The sequence below is a fragment of the Orcinus orca genome, chromosome 8, assembly GCF_937001465.1.
Source record: "Orcinus orca chromosome 8, mOrcOrc1.1, whole genome shotgun sequence".
In the NCBI taxonomy this organism is placed as follows: Eukaryota; Metazoa; Chordata; class Mammalia; order Artiodactyla; family Delphinidae; genus Orcinus; species Orcinus orca.
This window is the reverse complement of record NC_064566.1, coordinates 50806460-50825428: the sequence shown is the minus strand read 5'-3', so window position 1 is coordinate 50825428 and position 18969 is coordinate 50806460. Positions and strand designations below refer to the sequence as shown.

Below are 18969 nucleotides of genomic sequence, written 5' to 3'. Positions count from 1 at the left end.
ATAAATCTTAGGCATACAATTGCTAGTTTTGACAAATACGTACACTCAAGTAACCCAGCCTCTATCAAAATTTAATTTTGTATTTTTCTTTTCATTTTTCTTAATTTATTTATTTTTTATTTTTATTTTTGGCTGCGTTGGGTCTTTCTTGCTGTATGTGGGCTTTCTCTGGTTGCAGTGAGCGGGGGCTACTCTTTGTTTCGGTGCACGGGCTTCTCACTGCGGTGGCTTCTGTTGTTGCAGAGCACAGGCTCTAGGCGCGCAGGCTTCAGTAGTTGTGGCGTGCGGTCTTAGTTGCTCCGCGGCATGTGGGATCTTCCCAGGCCAGGGCTCGAACCCATGTCCCCTTCATTGGCAGGCAGATTCGTAACTACTGCGCCACCAAGGAAGCCCCCCCCCCTTTTTTTTTAATACTTATATATTTATTTGGCTGCACCGGGTCTTAGTTGCAGCATGCGGGCTCTTTTAGTCGTGGCAAGTGGGCTCTTAGTCGAGCCATGCGGGATCTAGTTCCTGACCAGGGATCGAACCCGGGCCCCATGCACTGGGAGCGTGGAGCCTTACCCACCGGACCACTAGGGAAGTCCCCTTCCTTGGTTTTTAAAGCTCACAAAATGTTTGTGTTAACTGATACAATCTGTGACCAAGGTCAAGAAACTTAATTGGTTCGTATGGGATATAGACTGTGATCTTGTTTCCGCCTATCCCAGGAGCTAACCTAACTGAGCTGTTTAACTGAAACTTATGAAGTCTAAAACCTGATTATAGAGTTTCTGTCTGTTCTTTCATTCATTAAGCAAACGTTTATTGAACTACTACCGTTTTCAGGCACTGTGCTACACAAGTAAATACAAAGCACACTCATTGCTCCCAGGGAACTCCATAGTCAATTCACGAGACAGTTACAGTACTTGAAGCACCTGCTATGTTATAAGATGCTGGAGGATCACAGAGAGGGTGTCTAAATCACAAGTGGAATTCAGGAAGATTTCTCAGGAGAGGTCATGTTTAAGCTAAGTTTTGAAGGATATGAGATTTAGGTCAAGTAATAGGGGAAAGGAATTCCAAGCAGAAAGGACCACGTTTGCTAGAGTGTGAAAGCAGGAGCCTAGGTCCTTTTACTATACTTATCTGTAGCGTAGGATGTGAATGGAGGAGTTTATAGACATGAAGCCACACTAGCAGTCAAGTCTGAATAGTAAGTAACCTCATCTGTCATGTTAAAGGAATTTAGATTTTTTTCTAGGAGTGATGAAGAGCCATTTCAGAAATGTTAGCAGGAAAGTGGCTTGATCAGATTTATTTTACGAAAATTATTTAGAGCATTAGATTTTTATTAAAGAATTGTTGCATGGATTTATTCTTATTTCTTTCTATATCATATGGAATTTATATGAGTTGATTGAAATTTAGTGCTTTTTATCTTTAATTTTTTTTCTAATTATAGAAATATTAAATAATTATTAGAAGAAAAACATAGAATAGAAAATAAAGAATCTCATGTCCCCTTATTTTAACAATAAAAATTTGGATATATTCTTTGAGTGGCCCCCCCGATACGTATTTTCCAGGTATACAGAATTTATACAGATACCTGTATTACATAGTGGTATATATTAATATTTTTAAGATAAAATGAGATCTTGCTTTACATATTCTTCTGAAGCTTTTAAAAAATATTGGGTAATATATTATAGCTTTCTTCATAGTACTTATAATTATCCCATTTATTATTAAATATTTCTTTGTATAATGATTTATTTACTATCTGTTAGTCCTATTTGATGTCTGTCTTATTCAGTGCTATATCATCAGTACCTATACAGGTACTTTGTTCCTTTTTATGGTCTTTTCCACGATAGCCAGTCAGTTAATGTTTATTGCATGAGTTAATTGAGGCTATCTTTCTATACCAGCACATACAGAATTACCACATTCTTTTTAGTGGCCATATAGGATTCTTCTGAATGTAATAGAATATATTTTGAAAGGTTAGTTTGTTCCATTTAACTATTAAATTTTTAAAAATATGCAGTGGGAATGTAAAATGGCACAGCTGTTATAAAAAATAGTTTGATGGTTCTTCAAAAAGTTAAGCATAGAATTATCATATGACCCAGCATTTCTACTCTTAAGTATATATTCAAAAGAACTTAAAACTTAGTTCTACATAGAAATTCATAAACGAATGTTCACAGCAGCATTATTCATACTATTGAAGATGTAGAAACAACTCAAATGTCCATTGGTGGATGAATGGATGAATTGTAGTATATCCACGCAATGAAGTATTATTCAGCCATAAAAAGGAGCAAAGTACTGATACATTCTACAACTTGGATGGATCTTGAAAACATGCTAAGCGAAAGAAGGCAGACACAAAAGATTACATATTACATGATTCCTTTTATATGAAATATCCAGAATAGACAAGTCTATGGAGAGAAAAAATTGGCTTAGTTGTTGCCAAGGGTAAGGGGAGTGGGAATGGAGAATGATTACTTACTTAATGGGTATGAAGTATTCTTCTGGAGTGATTAAAAAGTTTTGAAAGTAGGGAGAAGTGGTGATTGTACACACTGTAAATGCACTATATGCTGTTGAATTGTATACTTTAAAATGCTTAATTTTATGTCATATAAATTTTACCTCAGTGAAAAATATATACATGTACACATGGTATAGATTCAAACAATACAAACAAGAAATCAGTAAAAGATCTTTCTTTTACCACTATGACCAATTCCTTTCTTCATAAGGAACCATTGTTAGACCAGTTTCATGTTAAATATTTCAGGGAATTCTATCACAGTGATTCCTAAGGGGACCACAGTAGCATTTTTGAATGGTACAGTTTTATATCTGATGGACTGTGGTAACTGAGAAGTATCGTAATGATCATAATCCAGCATATACATGTAAACATTTTTATATGAAAATATAGTAATATACTATATATATTATTCTGTAACTTTTTTGTTTACTAACCATTGCATCTTCCTATAAAGTTGCAATTTACTAAATAATCCATTTTTTCCCCTTTGAATCAAAATGCCATCTATTTTAGTTACTAAATTTTTATTTATTGATATTTGGTATTTGGGTATATTTGGGTGTATTTCTGACTTTGTTTCATTATCTCTGTTTGCTCATTTCATTACCGAGCTGTTTTAATTACTGTTGCTTTTAAACTTAATTTTTACTATCTGGTGAGAGTAGGTGATAATTTTTAACATTATTCTTTCTTAGAATGTTTATAACAATTCTTTTTTTAAAATATTTTTATTTATCTTTGGCTGCGTTGGGTCTTTGTTGCTGTGCACAGGCTTTCCCTGGTTGAGGCGAGTGGGGGCCACTCCTCACTGCGGTGCACGGGCCTTTCATTTTGGTGGCCTCTCTTGTTGCAGAGCATGGGCTCTAGGCGTGCGGGCTTCAGTAGTTGTGGCACACGAGCGCAGTAGTTGTGGCTCACGGGCTCTAGAGTGCAGGCTCAGCAGTTGTGGCGCACGGGCTCAGTTGCTCCGTGGCATGTGGGATCTTCCCGGACCAGGCTCGAACCTGTGTTCCCTGCATTGGCAGGCAGATCCTTAACGACTGTGCCACCAGAGAAGCCCCTATAACAATTCTTAAGTGTTCATTTTTCCATTTGAACTTTATAATCAACTTACCTACATAAAAGAAAAATTCTCCTGGAATAATGGCAAACTTATCTCTCAGCTCCTCAAACCTTGGCAACTGATAATCTACTTTCTGTCTTTATGGACTTGCCTATTCTGAACATCTTGTATAAATGGAATCATAATATGTGGGATTTTATGTCTGGCTTCTTTCACTTAGCCTGATGTTTTCAAGTTTCATCCATATTGTAGCATATATCAGTACTTTGTTCCTTTTTATGGTTGAGTGATATACCATCATATGAATGTTGCAATATCTTGCTTATCCTTTCATCAGTTGATGGACATTTGGGTTGTTGTCACTTTTTGGCTATGATGAATAATGCTGCTATGAATATTCATTTATAGGTTTTTGTGTAGACATATGTTTTAAGTTTTCATGGGTATATACCCAGGAATATAATTGCTGGGTGTTATGGTAACTCTATGTTAAACCTTTTGAGGAACTCTCAGACTATTTTCTGAAGCAGCTGTACTGTGTTACATTCCCAAAAGCACTCTACGAGAGTTCTCATTTCTCTACATCCTTGCCAGCACTTGTTTTTGTCCATCTGTTTAATTATAGCACCCATTAATATTTTAAAAGAGAAACTGATGTTGAATTTTAACAAATGCCTTTACATCTTATATGAAGGTTATTTTTTTGCTCTGTTCTCTTGCTGTGGTTTATAATAAATAGATTTCCTAATATTGATGATGTAAATTTTGAGCAGTTGTGATCTTGTATTTGTTTTATTTAGAAGAAGAAATTACTTAGTAGACATGTAATTGTTTAACAACAACTAAAAATTGCACTGACAATTTTAAAATTAGTTGATGTGCATGTTCAGAGTAAAAGAGTTTAGTTCCCCTTTTCTTGCAGACTTCACTTGAACATTCTTATTTCAAGATGAGATACATCTGTTAAAAGGGTTCTAAATAGCTGAAATATTTCCTTTCATCTTTTGTAAAATATTAAAAATATCACCTCCTTCAAAATACAGGTAAGTTTTCAGATTTTTAATGATTAAAGTTTAAGCGAGTTCATTTTAATTAGTCTTGTTTGCCTGGGGAGATATATTTAGTAACACAAGTCATAATAATTTCTCAGTCCAATTTTAGTAAAACAACATGGGTGTAAAAAAGGTTTGTGCATATGTTTATAAGTGCATTTATTTACTTAAAATAAGGACTTTATTTTTTCAAACATAATGTATATTCTTACTAAAACATCAGAAAATATAGAAAGCAAAATCAAAAGAAGAAAGTGAAAGCCAGTAATCCCACTGTCCAGAGAAAACTTACAGTAATATTATATATATGTATATGCAGACACACATAATTTACATATATATACACATACACCAAATATATATATAATACAGTGTACAAATGCATGTATACAGTGTGCTTTACATATATGCATATATAATATATAGTTTATATGTTTTCTCTTAAGGAGAGTAGACGAATTGTATTTTAAAGGACTGTGTTAAACACTTTATAATGCACCAAACCCCATAAGGAAAAGGGTCTTGCTCAACTCTTTTTTTGTTTGTTTTTTAAACTGTGGTAAAATACATACAAGATTTACTATCTTAATCATTTTTAAGTGTACAATTTAGTGCTATTAAGTACATTCATTTTGTTTTGCTGCCACCACCATCCATCTTCAGAACTCTTTGCATCTTGCAAAACTGAAACTCTCTACCTATTAAATAATAACTCTTCTGATCCCCTCCTCCCACTCCCTGGCAATCACCATACTCCTTTGTGTCTATATGATTTTGACTGCTCCAAGTACCTTATATAAATGGAATCATACAGTATTTGTCCTCTTGTGGCCGACTTACTTCACTCAGCGTAATGTCCTCAAAGTTTATTCATGTTGTAGCATATGTCAGAAATTCCTTCCTTTTTAAAGCTAAATAATAGTTATCCATCCCAAACAAATGTAGTGAAATTTTAAATACTTTAATTTCTTACAGAAGAAGTGAATAGTCATGTTGGTAAATTTAAATAATTATTAAAATGGGGAGTTTTGGTTTATTGCCTTTTTTCCTATTCCAGCTCTTTCTTTATATTTTTCACTTTTTACTGTGATATCTCTGCCTTAATGAAGTGCTTTTAAGAGCACAGATACCTGACACCTCACAGAAAAGTCTTTAAACTCAGACTACTCAAAGTAAATTGTTAATGTTATCATATTTCATTGACTCTACCTTGCCTGTGGTTTGTAAGGTACACTGTTATTTCATGTACTGTTAAGATAGAAGAAAATACTGCCAATCATTATTTATTTGTTTATTTATTTATTTTTAAAGGAACATTTATTTATTGGCTACATTGGGTCTCTGTTGCTGTGTGTGGGCTTTCCCTAGTTGTGGCGATTGGGGGCTACTCTTCGTTGCGGTGCGTGGGCTTCTCATTGCGGTGGCTTCTCTTGTGGCGGAGCACGGGCTCTGAGTGCGTGGGCTTCAGTAGTTGTGGCACGTGTGCTCAGTAGTTGTCTGCCAGTCATTTAAAAGATGAATACCAATATCATAAATGTTAAAATGTGAAAAGTATTTACTGTAGAATCTGTGAAATACAATAACGTGTGGAAAGGGTGCTCTTATTATGCCATAACATGTGGTGGCCTTGTACTTTGTTCTGTGACTCCTGTAAAAGAATGGAATGAAGGAAATGATTTGACTATTTCATGTTGAGAAACTGATCAAATTTTGATTTTCACCTTGTTTTCTATAGTCCCTCTATGTTTATTATTTATATTCAGGAAACATTTTTACTACCTACTGTGCACTAGCCATTGTGATAACAGTAGCTAACACACACATGCACGCGCACACACACACACACATCTGTCTTTTACTCTGTGCTGGTCACTATTTTGAGCACTTTATATATTGTCATTAACTAAATTTTACACTATCCCTATGAGGTAGATACTATTTCTATATCCATTTTACCAAGAAGGAAACTGAGGCACAGAGAAGTCAAGTGACTTGACCAAGGTCATACAGCTAGTAAGTGGTGGAGCTAGGATTTGAATGTGGATTGTCTTAACTCCAGGGTCTGTGGTGTCAGCAGTATTCTTAGGCACATAAGGTGAATGACATATTGTGCCTTCCCTCAACACAGCTTACCAAGCAGTATGTGAGGGTGTATTGATAACTTTACATTAAATTATTGTTATATGTTTGGTAACGAATTTTTATTTGTGTTTTTAGGACATTCAGTCAGAAGAAGGCTGCTATTGAAAGAGAGTATGCACAGGTAAGCTTGGAAGTGGAGGTCCCCATCCTAGAATACCTCTTCTTTGGCTTAAGGGCAGATATGGTTGTTGGAGAGAAGTGTTGGCATCCCTGTATCCTCCTTTTCTTATTTTTGGTTCTCTCACTTTGATCCTCCTTTTACTCCATTTGAATCCTCAAATGAAGAGCTAATTTGCTTCTTACTACAAAGAATGTTGCGAACATTCTGGGAGAAGATAATAGTCACAATATTTGTAAAGTATTTACAAGTATAACTAATAGTGAATACATTTTACAAGTATATATATTCATTCTCCCTTATATATCCCATACTCTGCAGTTTTATGAAAGGTTAATTATTTTTGTTCAATCAGGTATTTATTTCTCATTAGGTCCCTGTTGATAGAGAATGGCGTGCTTTCAGTGGATGATACGGTGCTATTTATAGGGAAATTTAAGCATTTCTTTTATTTTTTAAAATATTTATTTATTCATTCATTCATTCTGCACTGGGTCTTAGTTATGGCATGTGGGATCTTTGTTGCGGCATGCGGGCTCTTAGTTGCAGCATGCGGACTTCTTAGTTGTGACATGCGCACTTCTTAGTTGCAGCATGTGGACTCTTAGTTGTGGCATGCAGGCTTCTTGGTTGTGGCATGCAGACTTCTTGGTTGCAGCATGCAGACTTCTTAGTTATGGCATGTGACCTCTCTGTTGTGGCAGGCATGAGGGATCTAGTTCTCTGACCAGGGATCGAACTTGGGCCTCCTGCATTGGGACCGTGGAGTCTTATCCACTGGACCACCGGGGAAGTCCCATAAGCACTTATTTTAATTAGAATCTTATTTGCTCTCAGATAGCTAAATGTGCCAAGGAAAAATTATGTTGATATATCATTTTGTGAGTATGTAAGAATTAATAACTACCCATCCTTATACAAAAACAGTTTAACATAATTTGGAAATTTTGGCCCTTGTAAGCAATTACTTTCCATGTGGAGTAGAATTATAAAATTGATCCCCCCCCCAAAAAAAAATCATAAAAGTAGTATTTGTTACAAAATTTAAAAATACAGGAGAGCACTAGAAGGAAAAATTAACACCCAGGAAATGCTGTACATGATAACCCGTTATCAGCGTAATTTGTGTTGTTGCTGCTGCTATTGTTATTATCAATATAAATAATAAAATTGGGGAATGATTTTATTTGTACTTTGTTAGGTTTTGATTTTAGTTTTATTCTGGTTTCTTTGTAGTTTACCAGGTAGCTGTCTGCCTTTATTTTATTTTATAGTCTTAGAAAAGGAATTATCTATTTTTGAAAACTTAGATAGACTCAGTAATTCATTAATTCAGCTGTTAGTTATTGAGTACTTATTATATATCAGGTGCTTTACATAATGAATACCATTAGTTCTAACTTTAGTGCTGGACCTTTATTCTTTGCATATATAATAGATACTAGTATTGATAGCTAATATTGATGTAATCCCTACATTGTACTAGGCACTTTGCTGATAATTCTACATATATTATCTGGTTTAATTCTCTCAATAAACCTTTAAAATAGGGAGTTACTATGCTCTTCACAGGTATGTTTTCATATAGTCCCTTTATAGATATGCTTCCATTGGGATCAGAGTATATGATCTGCTTTTAAAATTTAATACAGGGGGGCTTCCCTGGTGGCGCAGTGGTTGAGAGTCCGCCTGCTGATGCAGGGGACACGGGTTCGTGCCCCAGTCCAGGAAGATCCCACGTGCCGCGGAGCGGCTGGACGCGTGAGCCATGGCCGCTGAGCCTGCGCGTCCAGAGCCTGTGCTCCGCAATGGGAGAGGCCACAAAAGTAAGAGGCCCGCGTACCGGAAAAAAAAAAAAAAAATTTAATACAGGGAATTCCCTGGTGGTCCAGTGGTTAGGACTCTGTGCTTTCGCTGCCAAGGGCCCGGGTTCGATCCCTGGTCAGGGAGCTAAGATCCCAAAAGCTGCATGGCCAAAAAAAAAAAAAAAAATTTTTTTTTAATACAAAGTGAAAATTTTTTCATGATATATTCTTCTGTAACATATTGTAAAGTTTTAATAATCAAATAAATAGGACTGGTTCATAATTAAAAATATAAAATAGTACATTAAATTGTATGAAAAGTAGCAGTCCTCTGATGTAATGCCAGTCTTTTTCCTCAGAGAAAAGATTAAAAATGGATCCTGTTTTGGTTCTTTTGGTGATCTTTTCCATATCTTTAAATAATATGCATAATTCTTGATTTATCAACTCTAGACATTATTGCTTGATTACTACTTAATTAAATGAGAAATTAGCTTCTTTAGCCATTCCTTTCCAGCCTACTCTTTCCAATATAATTTGTCACTATTTTAGTGCCTTTGCTACTTTTCTTTTTTTTTTTAAAGGGAACTTTATTTTTCTTCTTTATTTCTTCCTTCCTTCCTTCCTTCCTTGGCTGCGTGGGGTCTTCCTTGCTGTGCGGGCCTTCATTAGTTGCGGTGAGTGGGGGCTACTCTTCCTTGCAGTGTGCGGGCTTCTCATTGTGGTGGCTTCTCTTGTTGCAGAGCATGGGCTCTAGGCGCACGGGCTTCAGTAGTTGTGGCACGAGGGCTTCGGTAGTTGTGGCTTGCGGGCTGTAGAGCGCAGGTTCAGTAGTTGTGGCACAGAGGCTTAGTTGCTCCGTGGCAGGTGGGATCTTCCCGGATCAGGGCTTGAACCCATGTCCGCTGCATTGGCAGACGGATTCTTAACCACTGTGCTACCAGGGAAGCCCAGCTACTTTTCTAATTCTAAATGATCTACTTAGCCTTCTATCTCTTCTGTTAAACACACACACACATATGTTACATGTATAGATATATGTATTTATGTGTATATACATATACACATGATGCAGTTGAATTATATTTTACAAAGCAGTCAGATTTACTCTTGAAAAATTTCTTTAAATGTCTGTCAGGTAAATTATATCTGGTTGTGTTTATATAATTCTATATAATAATGTATGCAAACTGTATAAGGTAGCTAATTAGATATTTCAAAATTTCATATTCATAAAGTAGAATATTTCTTTGTCTCTCTGCTTTGGACAGTTGAGTACATTTATGGAGAGCCAGTTTGCTGACTCTTCTTGTTATTTGTCATATTTGCCTTTTAGATGATATTTTTCAGTGTTTTCCCAGTTAATTTTTCAATTTATTTCTTTTCTTTTTAATTAATTTATTTTATTTATTTATTATTTTTGGCTGCGTTGGGTCTTTGTTGCTGCGCGCGGGCTTTCTCTAGTTGCGGCGAGCGGGGGCTGCTCTTCGTTGCAGTACGTGGGCTTCTCATTGCAGTGGCTTCTCTTGTTGCAGAGCATGAGCTCTAGGCACGCGGGCTTCAGTAGTTGTGGCTTGTGGGCTTCAGTAGTTGTGGCTCATGGACTCTAGAGCGCAAGCTTCGTAGTTGTGGCGCATGGGCTTAGTTGTGGTGCATGGGCTTAGTTGCTCTGTGGCATGTGGGATCTTCCCGGACCAGGGATCAAACCCGTGTTCCCTGCATTGGCAGGCGGATTCTTAACCACTGCGCCACCAGGGAAGCCCCTGAATAACTTTTAGATTCAGAGCCATTAATTTCCTTGTTTTTCCACACTGTATTACCTCTCTACCACTTAATGCATTAGAAAGCAGCACTTCTTGACAGAGTCTCCCAGTATTTCCTCCAGGAATTTTTCCTCTTTGCTGATACCACTCTCTAAGTTTTCATGCAGAAAAGTTTCTTGATCTTAGATGGTGTCAATGGAAGGTTTTCTGACAATGATAAGATAGTACTTAAATGTTTGTTGTTGGAAATGTGGAAGAGTTCATTGTTTCCTCAAGCCACCAAATTCTGTTGTATCCTGACAGCAGTTAAGGGATGTTCTCAATGGTTAGATGCATCCTGATTTCAGAGATCTTAAAATGTTTAAAAACATGTATTTTGTTAACAGAATTGATGAGATATGTTCTTTTTTCCCCCCAGGCTGTGTAGAGATTTCATTGTTTGAAAAAAAGTTGAAACTTGCAGGGGGGCATTAAAGAAAGGATACTCCTAATGGCCTCTTTCTTTCGTAGACTGAGGAATGTGTTGCAAAGTAAAATATTCATAATATTATATATAGATATAGATATAAATATAATGTAATATATCCATATTGAGCTTTTTTTTTGGTATGGGAAAAGATATCTAATTGCCGTTTTTTTATTTATTGCCGTAGCCACTAACTACATATTTTTCAATTTATGGACAAGAAGTGGGATACTAATTCAAGGAAAGGCGTTTTCAGTCTGAAATACAACAAATTAATGATGATGGGAAGATTACTTGACTTCTCTGACCTTTTTTTCCCTTCATTTTTGAACAGAGAATGATAACCATTCTTTCTTCCCTTCTTCTCAGCTAGTTCTGGAGACCAGATGCACTGGTCTCCAGAAATGAAGACTTCGCAGTCTATGTTTACACGTATAAGAAATATGAAAATAGTTCCCAATCTATGTTTACACATATAAGATGGTCCTTTGTGTTCTTATTGTGATAGTTTTCCTTTTTTTTTTTGCAAATTGTTGTAACCTAGCTTTGCTAGATAATAGATTTCCATATTAGAAAGGGAATGATGAATTAATTATGGGGACCTTTGCATATAATATTAGATAATCCAAGTCCCATTTTTCTGGGAAAGGGTATAAGGTAAGGTAGTTGGAGGATCTTCTTCCCTTTGGAAAAGCACTGTAAAAACTCTGCCAATACGAGAACGTTTACTGTTTCATTAGGGTAACTACTTAACCTTTTTATTATGCCAGGTTTTTTTTTTAGCTGTCTTTGTTTTTTTGTTTTTGGCTGCGTTGGGTCTTCACTGCTGTGCGCAGGCTTTCTCTAGTTGTGGTGAGCGGGGGATACTCTTCATTGTGGTGCACGGTCTTCTCACTGCGGTGGCTTCTCTTGTTGCGGAGCACAGGCTCTAGACGAGTGGGCTTCAGTAGCTGCGGCACACGGGCTCAGTAGTTGTGGCTTGCGAGCTCTAGAGCTCAGGCTTAGTAGTTGTGGCACATGGGCTTAGTTGCTCTGTGACATGTGGGATCTTCCCACATCAGGGCTCGAACCCATGTCCCCTGCATTGGCAGGCAGATTTTTAACCACTGCGCCACCAGGGAAGCCCAAGCTGTCTTTAAAAGTCTTTGTAAAAGCTTACAACCACAGCTCAGATTTTGTACTAGAAATTCATGCAATAGGATCAACTTCATGGAAATTTTCTTTATAACCCAAGTTATCTAGAATGTATCTATAATAAGAATCAATAACAGTTATTATCTTAAGCCATAGAGGTTTACAAAGTGAAATTTCCATATGTTAGCCAGCTTTAGATTTTGTAATTTTTACTGAATTGAATTGAAATATGAAGAGAAATTTTGACCTAATGACATTTCCTCTAACTTTTTATTTGAAAAAAACTTCAAATCTGTGGAAAAGTTGACAGAATAATATACTGAAGAATAGTCAATTTCCTCTATATTAACCAATTATTAACATTTTGCCCCATTTACATTATGTAGCTACACTTTTTTTCTAAGCTGGACAGTTTGAAAGTAAGTTACAGCTATCATGAGACTTTTCATCCACTTACTTTACTTTGCATCTTCTGAGAACAAGATCATCTTCCAAAATAACTAATGTCATTATCATATCCAAGATAATGAATAATAATTCTATAATGTCATTTAATATGTAGTTTGTATTCACATTTCCTCATTTATTCCCAAAATGTCTTTTATAGCTGTTTTTCCAAGATCCAGTTAAGGTTTACACATTGCATTTGGTGTCTCTTGATTTTATTTAGAATATTTCTTTCACCTTTTTTGTTTTTCATGACATTGACTTTTTGAAAAATCTGGTCATTTTTCTTTTTTAAAAAAATTACCTTATTATTGACTGTATTCCCCAACTGTACATTTCATGCCCATGACTCATTTATTTTGTAACTGGACGTTTGTACCATTTAATTTCTCTCACCTATTTTACTCATCTGGCCATTTGTCTTGTAGGAAGTTTTTTCGAATTGTCTAGGTTTTTTCTTCATGATTAGATCTAGGTTAAATTTTTAGCAAAAATACTACATAGGTGATGTTGGACCTAATAAGATTTTATGGTTTGTTTTGGCGAGTCTGATAGATTAGGACATATCACCGATATTGCCGTTTTCAAGCCTGATTGAATCTTTAACAGTGATAGTAGATTTTTATCATTTATCAGTTTTCAAAATTATCTCGAGCCATTTCTGTTTTATTGGTTTTTTGCTATATCACATTTTGCTGGTGCTCTAAAAAAAAATGAAGATTTGTTACATTAAAAGTATTTGGCGAGGCATAATTAAAGAAAAATTAAACATTTGAGAATTTGGTTTAATTTTTTTTTTGGTTTAATTTTAACTTATACGTTTTAGTTTAAGTTATTAAAGTTTTTAAAATGTCAAAGCCTGTATATTCTTAACTTACATTTATACACATTTAAAAATCAACTGAAAATCAGAACATTTGTCATTATTGTGGGAATTTCCTTCAGAGAGTCTGCTAGTTGTTAAATTGAAAGTATGTGAAACATTTATGTTACCAACTGTCTAATAGATAATGTTTGATAATGACACTAGTATAAGCTTCCTTTTTGGGACGTTCCATAGTTTTGGCTATTATTTGTTGTTGGTACATCATCTAAATAGTCAAAACTATTTAAATAGCTTTAAAAGAAATGGAATCACAATTTATGTGAACAGCTGCTTTGAATTTTTAATTTCCTCTATCAATTTTACCAGTTTTAAAAGTCTTTAAAAATATAGTAGTTGTGTTTTGGTTTCTTTTTGGTATCTAATATTAATATTTAATATTCTTTTAAGTATTTTAGTATTTTGGTTCGTCTCTGTCAGGAGCTTAATCGTGTGAATATTGATGTTTCTTTAGTTAGACCATAAGATGAATGGAATCTATACTCTAGCAGGACTTACTCCACTTAATTTTTTTATAAAAGTATTATTTTAAAATTAGTTTATTTTAAGATATACCACATGTCATGTGTTGAGAAAATATTTTGAGCACTCTTCTAGGTACTGTGGATATAGCACTGTCCAAAAAAGAAGAAAAAAAAGTTCTAGCACTTACAGGACTTGTATTCTATGGTTGTATATTGTCTTCCAATTAAATATATTAAATTCTTTCTTGTCAGGGAATTCCCTGGTGGTTCAGTGGTTAGGACTCTGCACTTTCACTGCCGAGTGCCTGGGTTCGATTCCTGGTTGGGGAACTAAAATCCCATAAGACGCACAGCACAGCCAAAAACATAATAATAAAATTAAAGAATAAAAAAAATTTAAAAAGAAGTTAAAAATTCTTTCTATTCAAAGCCACTGATGTGGCATTATAGTCAACTGAAAAGAATGACCTTTATAGAATTATTACTTGTGGTATATGTTGTCATCCTCTACACAAAGAATTGATGGGCCAAAAAGGTTGAGTATTATTTGTGAGATTTAGAGATCATACAGATGAGCTATCCCAATAAAAAAATATCATAAAGGAAAAGAATTTAAGTGGGATTGATCAGATGACAGCAACTTGAAAAATAGTACCTCAAGTACATGCACACTAAACTTGTAATACATTTTTAGGGAGATGTTAGAAGAAAGAAAGAAAATAATACTATGTATACCTATTTACACTTGAAGGGATTTGAGCCCTGAACTTTTTCAAGTTTCTTGGTACTTTCAGTTTCCTACAAGAGTATTAATGTTTTATGTATTAATGTTTATTAATGGTTTATGAAATTCCAAAAATAATAGATAATAGATGTATTATTCAAAAATAATATATGTATTGCATATCTATTTATACAAACAGGCAAATGAATCTCTGAAAACACAGAAGCCATATGAGTCACTAAACAACATTATGTATTGGTGTAAAATTTAGTCTGGCTTTTGACTGTAGTTAGCTAACCACTGAGGTATTGGTAAAATCATTTGCAGTCCTCAAACTGAAATTGCTAAAGGCAAGTTCTGTGTATTAATATACTTACTGTAGTGTTTGGCAGAATGCTGCTAGTGAAGGAAGGATACAAAAGGTTACTGTGGCTGGAGAGAAAGAGCAGGAAAAGATTGTGGACTTTAAGGGTGGCTCCTTGTCTGAGGACAAACACAGAGCAAACACAGGCACCCTGTCAAAAAGGCTGTGGTTATCACCACAGTCCCACCTCAAGTGCAACTTTTTGCTATTTTTATTCTTTTAAGAAATAAATTTATGAAGAGTTGGGAGTACTACCCAAGAAGTTAGTGTTGTGTATATGTGGCAGGGTTCTTTTTTGGTAAATTTCATCAGCATAAAAGTTTAAAAGGTAACTTATTTTAGCTGTGTACACCTAGCTTTCTGGACATTGCTATTAAAGAAGCATTGGTAAAATTATTTGAAATGGTGGACTGTATACTTGGAGTTTTCTATTTTGCCAGTCTTGCCCTGTAAAACTATAAGGATAACTATCTTGAGAGAAAGTTGAGGGTTGTTTTCTGTGTTCATGTTGATACTTACGTTTTTAAATTATTTTATTTTTGAGCTCTTTAGCTTGCAACAATGGTTAGAAATAAATTTTGGGAGAAAAGCAGTCTGATTTTTTTCCTCAAAATACTTGATATACATAGTTTGATTTTTAAAGTTTTAAAAACTGTTGAAAGAAGCACTGGTGGATTTGAGTAAATGTTAGTATTCTTGGGCATGTAGATTTGCTAGTTATGTCTTCTTTTTTGAAACTTTGTTATATTTAGTTTTATTATCTTGCTTGTTATTTGGCTCTGCTCCCATATATAATTGAGGAATTAATATGCAAAATATACTTTTTAAAAATTTTTGTTGTTGTTGTTGAAGTACAGTTGATTTACAATATTGTATTAGTTTCAGGTATACATACAACATAGTGATTCAGTGTTTTGCACATTATATTTCATTATAGGTTATTACAAGATATTAGGTATAATTCCCTGTGCTGTACAGTAAATCATTGTTGCTTCTCTGTTTTATGTAGTTTGTATCTGTTAATTTCATACCCCTAATTTGTTCCTCCTTCCTTTCCTCTTCCCTTTGGTAACCACAAGTTTTGCTTCGCTTTCTGGTCCAGGGAGATGATTACCTCATTTTGATGCCCATCTTTGTCTTATTGGTTTTCTCCTTTAATTTTTAAATTTCTCATTTATGTATATTTTGAGTGGGGTGGGCAAACATTGCATCAGAGCATGAATTTATTGTATGATCTTCACTTAAAGTCTTTCTTTTTTAAAAAATAAATTTATTTTATTTATTTACTTTTGGCTGCATTGGGTCTTCGTTGCTGGGCGTGGGCTTTCCTAGTTGCGGAGAGCGGGGGCTACTCTTCATTGCAGTGTGCGGGCTTCTCATTGCGGTTACTTCTCTTGCTGTGGTGCTAGCATGGGCTCTAGGCACGTGGGCTTCAGTAGTTGTGGCACATGGGCTCAGTAGTTGTGACTCGTGGGCTCTAGAGCACAGGCTCAGTAGTTGTGGCGCACAAACTTAGTTGCTCCGTGGCATGTGGAATCTTCCCTGACCAGGGCTTGAACTCGTGTCCCTTGCATTGGCAGGCGGATTCTTAACCACTGCGACACCAGGGAAGCCCTAAAGTCTTTCTTAGATAGTATTTATGGCTCCCTTTGGCTCTGGCATTGTATGGTATATTGTTGCCCATTTCTCCTGGAAAACTTTCTGACTGGAATGTATTCCCTCATTGCCTTTGAGTAGGAGCACAGGAAAAACAAAACAGTGCTGTCCTGGGTATTTTTCCACACCCTTGGTATTAGAAAGATCAGGATGTCTCAGAATAAATCATGAGTTCTTGGGATTTTATGTTTGAATTTACTAGTGACAGAGAATAGTAAGAAATGTGCACAAATTAAGACATGAATAGTGCCTCAACTTCCTGAACCGCTAGATTTGGTATAATTAGATTTTTGGTTAAAAGTCTCCCTTGTACATGTGTTATTTTCCTTGAAGTTTAACTTTAACTAGTGATTACATTTGCATTCATTTAATGAATTTATCAAAAATTATTAACTCCTTTTTCAGTAATACAGACACAGAGGTTAGAGCTAGGCTTTGAGTGGTGTTATATCATATTTGATCAGGGTGTATTCCACCTAGTTTTTTAAAAAAACTTTTAGTAAGGATAGTGGGTATACCAGGACAATATACAATTTGCTTTGCTTGTTAAAATAGGAGTACTTTTTAAGCTTTTTTTCTTTCTTTCTTTTTGGCTGTGTTGGGTCTTTGTTGCTGCGTTTTATTTATTTATTTTCGGCTTCATTGGGTCTTCGTTGCTGCATGTGGGCTTTCTCTAGTTGTGGCCAGTGGGGGCTGCTCTTCGTTGTGGTGTGCGGGCTTCTCATTTCAGTAGCTTCTCTTGTTGTGGAGCAGGGCTCTAGGCACCTGGGCTCAGTAGTTGTGGCTCATGGGCTCTAGATCGCAGGCTCAGTAGTTGTGGCGCACGGGCTTAGTTGCTCCGTGGCATATGGGATCTTCCCGGACCAGGGCTTGAACCCGTGCCCCCTGCATTGGCAGGCAGATTCCCAACCACTGTGCCACCAGGGAAGTCCCAGGAATATTTTTTGATGCTATCATAAATGAGACTGTTTTCTTGATTTCCTCTTTGTATAGAGTGTTGTTATAAAGAAGCACAACAGTTTTTTTATGTTGATTTTTATATTCTGCGACTTTACTAAATTCATTTATTCTGATGTTTTTTTTAAATAGAGTCTTTAGGGTTTTCTGCATTTGAAATTATGTGTTTGTAAACAGAGATAATTTTACTTTTTCCTTTCTGATTAGGATGCCTTTTATTTATTCTTGTCTGATTGCTCTTGCTAGTACTTTCAGCACTATGTTGAATAGAAATGGCAAGAGTGGGCACCTCATGTATTGTAAGTTGTGTATATAACCTTTTATCATGTTTTGTACTAGTAGTCTTAAAGTCAAGAATCTAGTCAGTTTGATTTTTAGGTGATTGATGGGCAGATTGTGATGACATCCAGTTATACCAGTGTTACATTGAGATGTTACATCTGAGATTGTCCATTTTAAACTGAATATTGGTATATGTAGTATACTACGTAATGCCTGATTTTTAGAGCCCTTTATGCAGTAATAACCTCAGGTCTTAATGCCAAGTTGCTATGGCATAAGCCTGACTGGTTTTATGACATTAGAAAAAAACGTTGCAAAACTTTTAAAGAATGCAGAATTGGCAGTCCTGGTGGCTCAGTGCCTCATGCCCCTCTTAGCTCATTGAAAGGCTGAGGGATTCTCATTCCTGGTATAGCTGTGGGGGTGCAGTACATTATTTGGGAAGCTCTGATTTAAAGCTAGTAGAGAGACATGGAATGGATCCTCCTTCAGAGCCTCCAAAAAGGAACCAAGCCTGCTGACACTTTTATTTCAGACTTCTAGTCACCAGAACTGTGGAAGAATACGTTTCTCTTGTTTTAAACCACCTAGTTTGTGGTACTTTGGTACAGCAGCCCTGGGAAAAGGATACAGTAACCAACTATAATTTTCCTATTCAAATATTAATTTGAGCTTCTTCATGTAGCTACATGTATAAATATGATTGAAAAGAGGATCTTCTTCCTCCTAAGTTATGATAACCATAGTTTTTGGAGGACTAAGTATATGTTAGACATAATTATTTTATTTAAATTCTTATAATAAACACTGTAAGATACTGGCTATTACACCTACTTTTAAAATAAAGACACCGAGGCTCAGAAAGGGCACCCCTCATGCAGTCTGAATGTTGGTGTCTGACCAAAAGCCTGTGTTTTCTTTCCTCTCTCACTGTTTCTGTATGTACTTACAGAGGTCAGTTTCCGTTGGTGTTTATAGATTTTCTTGTGTAACTCACAATTAACTTTTTTATAATCTGGACAAATAAAAAATGATGGTCTCTTAAATGTACCAACCTTTTCCAAAAGTTCTGAGTTCTGTATAATTTAGTATTTG

At 35.6% G+C, this 18969-nt stretch overlaps 1 protein-coding gene across 6 annotated transcripts in view; it reads left to right on the top strand.

The window, feature by feature from the left end:
- Nucleotides 1-18969, top strand: part of FCHSD2 (FCH and double SH3 domains 2) — a 295266-nt gene that overhangs the window by 40927 nt on the left and 235370 nt on the right. For 4 of the 6 annotated variants that reach the window (XM_049714265.1, XM_049714263.1, XM_049714266.1 and 1 more), the window contains exons 3-4: nt 6887-6932; nt 8582-8755. In XM_049714265.1, coding sequence (XP_049570222.1) covers nt 6887-6932; nt 8582-8755 — 220 coding nt within the window. The remainder of the gene's footprint in view (nt 1-6886; nt 6933-8581; nt 8756-18969) is intronic. The other 2 variants (XM_004279762.4, XM_004279763.3) reach the window with 1 other exon arrangement.